An 8,799-nucleotide genomic window follows, 5' to 3' on the forward strand; every position below is an offset into this window, starting at 1 on the left:
ACCTAGTAGCGGGAGTAGTAACAGTACTTCGTTACATCCCTCCTCCCCCTCCCTCCCTTCCTCCTCCTCCTCCTCCTCCCTCCTCTTCCTCCGGTCAGACGGCCACATTCCCCGCTACCTTTCACCCCTGAGAAACCCCGATCTGACGGCGAAGAAGCGCGGAGAAACCCCGGGACAACATGGTAAGAACCGGCCACAGACCGTCCCCAGGGTGTGATCGTGGTCTAGAGAAGCCGCTTCCTCTGTAGTCCGGTTTCTGCGGGTCTCCAGGACCGTTATGTAGCTCCGCGGGTAACGTTAGCATGATGCTAGCTAGCATGGCTGCCGCTCCCGTTAGCTAGCCCTAGCGTTAGCCGCTCCCGTTAGCTAGCCGTACCGTTAGCCGCTCGGCGCGGCCCCGCCGACGGTTCGTCGCTGTTCTCGTAACGGAGAAACTTGTTCTGGCAGCGGGATTTAATCCGGGAACGTTAGGGGACGTTTTTCAGATTTTATTTGAAGAACGGTACCGGTCTCAGTTCCGGGATGGACCCATCCCGGAACCCGGCCTGCCCCCAGGCCGTGTGGCCCGGGGCGGCCATCTTATTCCCGCTGTGGTCCTGCTGGGCTCACCGGCCCGCACCCAGCCGGGACAGACTGCCGGACCAGGACGGAACCGCGCCAGCTGGACTCGCTGAAGCAGACTGAAGCCGTTGGTCTAAAGGAGCGAGTCCAGGAGGTTTGAATTAGTCCGGATTAGTGATCAGGGTGCGTCAGGCGGGCAGACCGTGACTCTGCAGTCTGAGCACTGGTTCAGCTGGCCGTCACCAGTTCAACCAGTAAACCAGTGAAGCAGTGAAGCAGTCAGCCACTCAGCGTCTGATCTGAGACGTGGTTATTAATTATAATTAATCCAAGAATTAAAATGATCACAGTGAAAATGAAGAAACTGAGAAAAGTTAATTTCTCAAAGATTTCAGATTTAACAGTTTTCTCATCGATCAGTCGTCTTAATGAGTCATTAACAGACTTCAGCAGCAGTGACAGAGAACCAATCAGCTCCACCACATGGTGACTGTCACCCAGGCAGCGCTGCGTTTCATTGGCTGTTGTTTACTCAGGTGAGCTCGCACCTGAAGGTTGGTGTGTGTGTAGGATTAAATCTCAGGTTTCACACAGTCGATGAAGGCTGTAGGCCTGCTGGGATCATGGGGGGGGGGGGGGGGGGGGGGGGGGGGGGGGGGGGGGGTCTGCACATGTATTGATCGTTATTGATCAGCGATCAGCTGAGATTTTACTGAGACTCAGATTAGTTTCAGCTGACTCGTGTGTTTTCTTCAGGTCTGATGATTATTGATCCACATCTTGGATCAGCGATGCGGTGTGTGACATCAGCAGTGATGTCAGAGGCTCGTCCTCTCAGCTGATTGAAACTCACACGAACCAGCAGAAGATCCCTGAGATAAAGCAAACGCTCTGGAGACGCCGACAGCAGATTTATCTGATCACTGAATGATCGTCAATGAGCGGCTCGTTCAGGGGACGCTCAGAACTGACGGCGTCTGACGGAGGTTTCAGTGGATCAGCTGAGGTCTGTTAGTCCGACACGAGTCAGCTGATCGGTCTGATGTGAGGCTGCGGCCTGAAGGGACACTGTGTGAAACTAAGACGTGTCTGTCCATTGTGTCTGTCCACTGTGGGACATTTGGACCTGAAGGAGACTCAGTCTGTCTGAAGACTGCAACAAGGACCTGTCCTCATTCATAAAGACAAACATACAGTCCACAGGTCAGGAGACGTAGATAAGACTCAGAGCTGTGAACTGTGTTTACTGCAGAGGCAGGTCACCACGGCAACAGTCACGTGACTGACAGAGGACACTAATGCTGCTTACAGGCCCCCGTCCAAACCTCAACAAGACATTTTCTTTACGTGTCCATGATGTTAAAGAACACCTGTGACTACAGAACATTCAGGAACCTCAGTGACGTTCCACCATCAGACCCACAGCATCATCTGTGTTATTATTATCTGATTGATCGCACAGCATCAATCAGTGATCTGGATTTGATCAAACATGAATCTGTAAAAACCACAAACGAGAATCCAGAAGATTCCTTTGTTGTCGACTGACGTGATGGAGCACAGCTGGAGTCACGTCATTAAAGGACTCGTGTCCTGTTCCGCTCGCCGTTTGGCCGTTCTCTCTCTTCGTCTCGCTCAGAGAGTCAGCTGTGGGACCTTCGGCGGTCTCCAAGGGTCAAAGAACAAACTGTTTGAGATGGTTCGATCAGTTTGAGCTTCAGCCCTGGTTCAGACGAGCCCTCCCTGTCCCGTGAAGCTCGTTCGTCTTTACCACAGAAGAAGAACCTGACTCGGCTCTGACAGACGTTGATGATGCAGACGAAGCGCCGCACCTGAAAACTTTCATCGTGTTTTCTTCGTCATCAACGTTAATCCAGGTTGATTTAGTTGTGTGTTTCCATAGTTACGGTGCAAACAGCCAGCGGCTAACGCAGCATGACTTCACCAAAGTGAAGAAACACGTTGTGAAGAGTCAACAGTTAAATGCTAGCATTAGCATGCTAACATGATTACATTCCTGAGGAGAACGTGAACGTCTGAAACACAGTTCGATTTAACTGAACGAATGAAAAACGGCCTGAAGTGCTCTTCTGAAATAAACATGTGCTGGTCCGTCCATCAGCGTCCGTCCGTCCATCAGCGTCCGTCCATCCATCCGTCCTGCCCGTCAGTGGATTCAAACCTAAAACCATCTTGTTCACCAAAGTGAGCAAAGACACAGAATAGAGTGATTTAAAATCTGAAGTAAGAAGCAACAAACATTCAAAAACCCTGAAGCACCTGGAGCTGTGTGTACAGGTGAACAGGTTAAAGTTTAACATGTTGCAGCTGATTAAAAGTGAGCAGGTTAAAGGTGAACGGGTTAAAGGTAAACATGTAAAAGGTGAGCAGATTACAGGTGAACGGGTCTCAGGTAATCAGCTGATCAGACATTCACCTGGTCAAACTGGTCTTTATATTCATCCTCAGTGATTCTCTGTGAATCGATCGGTCAATAAATTGAAAGTGGAAACTGTTCGTCAGGACTTCCTTAAAGTCGGACCAACGGTCCAAAACCCCGAAATCAGAACCAGGAAATATTCAGGATGTGATGTTTTGGACTCGTTGTAACTGTTTACCTGCACGAACCGATGAATATCAACGCTGTCAGTCAGGTTCAGAGTTGATTTAAGATGGTTCTGATCACCTTAAAGCTCTTCATGGTTCAGCTCACAGGTACGTCACTGAGTCTCAGATCCTCCTCAGGACTCTGCTGGTCCAGGACTACAGGAGGTCTGGTTGACACTGTGTTCTCTCCTGTCTGCAGGCGTCAGGTGTCACAGTGAACGATGAGGTCATCAGGGTGTTCAACGACATGAAGGTGAGGAAGTCTTCGACCCAGGATGAGGTGAAGAAGAGGAAGAAGGCGGTGCTGTTCTGTCTGAGCGAGGACAGGAAGAAGATCATCGTGGAGGAGGGGAAGCAGATCCTGGTGGGGGACATCGGGGAGACGGTGGACGACCCCTACGCTTGCTTCGTCAAGCTCCTCCCCCTCAACGACTGCAGATACGGCCTGTACGACGCCACCTACGAGACCAAGGAGTCCAAAAAGGAGGACCTCGTCTTCATCTTCTGGTACGGTGCTGATCCGGGACCAGGTGTTGATCAGGGACCAGGTGTTGATCAGGGACCGGTCCTTCGACCAGTTATTGATTGAGATTAGTTTCTATTATGATTTCATTAGTTTCTAATTAATTAGTTTCTGTTATGAATTAATTCGTTTCTATTATGAATTGATTAGTTTCTAATTGATTAGTTTTTATTGTGAATCAATTAGTTAAAGTAGTAGTTAGTTTAACCTCATTATTTACAGAAGTGACCTGGTTATTCGTTCACACTGTGAACAGTAAAATGACCCCCAGCTGGGGGGCAGGAGTGAGTGTCCAGTGGATGGGCGACGGGTGTTCTGACTGTCGTGTTCTGCTCAGGGCTCCAGATGGCGCTCCACTGAAGAGCAAGATGATCTACGCCAGCTCTAAAGATGCCATCAAAAAGAAGTTTACAGGTGAGTCTGAGCTCGTTAAAAGATCATCAAAGATCAGAGATGATCAGAGGGTGAGCAGCCGCCACTCGTCATCATAAACAGCAACAAACATGCCACGTAACCATGGTAACCACAGAGGGAAACTAAATAAATAACCTCAGCTAAAGCTAGCTAAACTTGCTATGTTAGCTAGTCGTGTCGTATTGCTAACCGTTCCTCTATTTAAGCTGCTCTGTTCTTCGGTTGAGCTCAGGTCTGATTGGTTGAGCTCAGGTGTGATCGGTTGAGCTCAGGTGTGATCGGTTAAGCTCAGGTGTGATCGGTTGAGCTCAGGTGTGATCGGTTGAGCTCAGGTGGGATCGGTTGAGCTCAGGTGCGATCGGTTGAGCTCAGGTGCGATCGGTTGAGCTCAGGTGCGATCGGTGGCTCGGGTGCGTCTGTCTGTGTGCGTCTCCCCGACCCCTCGCTGACCTCAGGTGTGTCTCCTCAGGTATCAAACACGAGTGGCAGGTGAACGGTCTGGACGACATCCAGGACCGCAGCACGCTGGCCGAGAAGCTGGGCGGGAACGTGGTGGTGTCTCTGGAGGGCAAGCCGATGTGATGACATCGCGGCGAGCCAAGCGGAGCCAAGCCAACCGCCGTGCCATCCGGACCGAAGCACCTGACCCCCCCGAACACCGCCGCTTCACTCAGCAGCTTGCTCTGTCTGTATCCATGTCCTGAAGGAGTTAGCATCTTTAGGCCTCTTTGTTTTCTTTTTGTTCTTTTTGCTTTTTTCCAACATGATGGAGATCTCATTAACATAATGATATGCAAACACCTCCCAGTTTGTTGCCACATGACTTCTGTTCACCTGGCAGAAAAAACAGAAAACGACACACTACCAAACCCCAGGAAGGTTGTCTCTCTCGCAGCCAGAGTTTTGCCAAAAAGTCGATGTGAAGGAAGCAGCCACGCGCGTCGGAGGCGAGCGCCGCAAAGCTCCGCCTCCTGCAGCTTTTTACATATGACTTTATTTATTATTGTAAACTGTTGTTCAGTATGCTCCAACCAGGCAGACTTACTGTTAGACTATGCATTCAGAAGAGAAGAAGAAGAAATAACCCAGCACTTTTTGTTGTAACACTACCGGTCGAACAGAAAAGGTCCTGACGTTAAATTCTCTGTATTTCTGTCAGCTAACGTTTGTTTACCTCAGTTTCATTCCTGTCGGACTCGCCGTCATTCTAGCTGTTTGGTCGTCGCCTTACTTTCAGTTTGAATGTAACCGTCACACCAGTTAGTTAGAGTGCACTTTTATTTTGTAAAGAAACACTACAGGAAGCAGATTTGACCCCAGCAGTGAGAGACGACCCCACGACACCAACGACAACAACACGACGACATCTGGAGCCTTAAAGTGGAACGTTGTTTCTGAGATCACAGGAAGCCACTTTGCAATAAAAGCCTGTGGCAGATCAGACGCCTCCCGCCTCGTCTCTTCCACCAATCACAGAGCGTTTTCACCTGCAGCTCGTTCAGATGGCGTCAGAGTTCGCCAACAGGCGTCGGTTCTACGTTCCGACCTTCGAACATCTGTCGGGTCTGAACGGCCGAGTGAAAACGTCCTGAACGCTGTAGAACCGCTGCACGCCTGCGTGAAACACGTAGAACCGGTTCCAATTAGAGCAGAACTCATTAGGGATCATTAGAACCAGTATGACCTTTAAAAGAACCCAGTGGGATTACTGGTCCCCAGTAGAAGGAGTGTGACCCCCAACAGAACCTCAGTAGAACATCAACGACTGAATTCATACAGAACGTTTGTAATGTGGCGAAAAACTCACACACACACACACACACACACACTGATACACACACACATTCACACACACACACATTCACACACACACTCATACACACTGATACACACACACATTCACACACACACACATTCACACACACACATTCATACACACACACACACTGATACACACATTTATACACACACACATTCACACACACACACTGATACACACATTTATACACACACACATTCATACACACAGGGACACACACACACGCATTCACACACCTTCACACAAGCAGAGACTGAGAGACACACACTTCACCTTTTTTCTCGCAGACAGTTCGACACTAACGAGGAAATCTCGACGTTAACGGTTTCACTTGACACTTGACAGTATCAGTGGTTTCCATGGTAACAGCATTTAGTGCTCACACAGTCTTTATTCACATGAGACCAAAACAAGCTTGGACAAACCGGACTGGTCTGATCCGTCAGTCCTGACTTCCTGTCTGAGTCCTGACTTCCTGTCCGAGTCCTGACTTCCTGTCTGAGTCTTGACTTCCTGTCCGAGTCCCGACTTCCTGTCCGAGTCCCGACTTCCTGTCTGAGTCTTGACTTCCTGTCTGAGTCCTGACTTCAGGAGCTGAATGGATGAGGCTGTAAATTCCTGACCTTAAAAGGTCCTAAACTGTAAAAGCAGTCAGTGAGTCCAGTCTGAAACCGGGTCCAGCAGAAACCAGAACCAGGTTTATGTTGAGAAGTGTTGCTGCTGCTGCAGTCGACATTAAATCATGTTGTATAAAATATAAAAGAGTTGAAGCTGCTGACAGTCTGATCAGCTCAGGAGAATCTGATCCCCCTGCTTCTATTTCTGGACCACACGTGCCTCCGAGTCCAGTCATCAGCGTCCACATAAGGAAGAACTGGACAGACGAGACGGCCGAGACCGGAGCTCCTCTGTAGACCAGCTGCGGGGAGATGACTCACCGCCGGCGACCAGCTGCAGAGAAACACGAACCGCCGGAGCTGCAGGGAGGCCGCTTGCCAAGCAGAGAAGTCCAGATCCGCCAGGATCCACAAGAAACATCAGAGCGATCAAATGGGTCAAAAACATATGAAAGATTTATGAGACGTGAATCATTAGGTCCAAATAATTTACAGCTCAGACCACCACAAAATGATCAGTTCCCCTGATTCTAGTTTTTCTAGGCGTGTTTGTGTCACAAGAACGTTTCTGTTTCATTCTATAAACATTAACATTATAAACATTTCTGCCAGATTCCAGATCAGCATGTCGTCATTTAGAGCTTCAGTCTGCAGAAACTGACAAATGTTCAAAATAACAACAAAGATGTGTTTCAGGCCTCAAATCCTGCAAAGAAATCAAGTTTATATTCATCTTAAACAACACTAACGTCTCTCCACCCGCCATCAGCTTTGTTTGATGGCTTCTGACCATCCACCTTCCTCTTAGTCACACTCCAGAGGTTTTCAATGGGGTTCAGGTCTGGGGTGGTCCCTCATCCACACCTTGGTTGACCTGGCTGTGTGGTGTGAAGTTGTCCTGCTGGAACAACCGATGCTCAGAGTTGGGGAACAAAACAAGTTTTCTTCCTGGGTAACGTCGTACGTGACTTGATTCATGCGTCTTTCTCTGCCCGATTCCAGCCGTGCTGAAGTAGATCACAGTGGATCCAGAAGCTTCACATCAACAAAACATCAGTCTGACTGCAGGAGTGCAAACACTGGTGGAAAGTAACTAAGTACATCCACTCAAGTACAATTTTCAGGTACTTGAGTATTTCCATTTTATATTTGTGTATACTTCTACTCAGTACTAATACTGTACTTTCTACTTCATGACTTCAGACTCAAATTTTAGTGGAAAATTTAATCAACTAATAACTTAAATGATTAGTGTAGATTAGCAGCTGTAATGAACGCAACATCAACGTTATGAACACATGAACGTGTCATTAATTAGAATCCAGTCATATAATACACTTTGTTCTGAAATGGGCCATCCTGCACACAGAATACCTTTAGTCTGGTACTTCTGGTGTATTTTCAAACAAATACTTTCTACTTTTTTTGGAGTTAGATTTGGGATGACTGTTTTTACTCGATGCTGTTACTACTTTTACAAAAGTATTCCTGACTTTCCCCAATAATTAATAAAGTTTCCAGAAAGAGGTGTCATGTCTCGTCGGATCTGTTAATATGTTTTGTTCACTGGTGTCTGGTTTTGTGATGCACTTCCTGTCTTATTGTGAAACCCTATTATTGTCTGCCCCGCCCTGATTGTTTCCACCTGTTCATTGTTACCTCATGTATACAAAGTCTGAAAGAGAGAGAGAGAGAGAGAGGGGCTTCAGGTAAGGACACCAAGGACTCCATTACCCAGAATTCCTGAAGTGCGTCAGCAGAACACAGATTTCTGTCTCCTCCTGCTGGTCACTGAGCTGAACTGCAGGCAGGCAGAATTGGACTTCAAACTTGCAACCTGGTAACACGTTACAATTATCACATATGATCATCATGTAAACATGTCATAACATGTTTAACACTTCAGAGCACTCTTAGAATATGTATTGATTATTGTTGGGAACTTGTTCTAAGTGAAGATCATTATCGTTGCTGCTGTGTTTCATTATGTTTTCTGTTGCTGTGGCGGTCTGTCCACAGTGGGATTTGTAGTTAATAAACACTTAGATGTGCTTCCAGCTCCATTTCAGTGTGTTATTAACCAGTTTTTACATGTTCACTTACTGATTATAGGCGATCATAGGTGATGTTGCTTTAGTTTAAGTGGCGTCTGTTCACAGTTGAATGATCCTTAAAGATACTTGTTTTATTTTATCAGTACTCGGACATTCAGAGCATAAACTCCAGGCTTTCATCTGGTTCGGAGCAGATATGAGATG

At 47.6% G+C, this 8,799-nt stretch overlaps 1 protein-coding gene across 1 annotated transcript; it reads left to right on the forward strand.

Moving 5' to 3' along the window:
- The first annotated feature begins 64 nt into the window (after nt 1-64).
- cfl2 (cofilin 2 (muscle)) lies at nt 65-5,543 on the forward strand. The gene is made up of 4 exons (XM_041953487.1): nt 65-182; nt 3,368-3,675; nt 4,029-4,105; nt 4,575-5,543. The coding sequence occupies exons 1-4, from the start codon at nt 180-182 to the stop codon at nt 4,685-4,687; spliced, it is 501 nt and encodes a 166-aa protein (XP_041809421.1). The 5' UTR covers nt 65-179; the 3' UTR covers nt 4,688-5,543.
- The last annotated feature ends 3,256 nt before the right edge of the window (nt 5,544-8,799 follow it).

This window comes from Chelmon rostratus, chromosome 15 (assembly GCF_017976325.1).
Source record: "Chelmon rostratus isolate fCheRos1 chromosome 15, fCheRos1.pri, whole genome shotgun sequence".
Classification (NCBI taxonomy): domain Eukaryota; kingdom Metazoa; phylum Chordata; class Actinopteri; order Chaetodontiformes; family Chaetodontidae; genus Chelmon; species Chelmon rostratus.

Bases quoted from the DNA above. Each gene is read 5' to 3' on its own strand.
- cfl2 (XM_041953487.1), top strand. The intron at 3,676-4,028 runs GTACGGTGCTGA...TGTTCTGCTCAG, and splicing joins GACCTCGTCTTCATCTTCTG to GGCTCCAGATGGCGCTCCAC. The intron at 4,106-4,574 runs GTGAGTCTGAGC...GTGTCTCCTCAG, and splicing joins CATCAAAAAGAAGTTTACAG to GTATCAAACACGAGTGGCAG.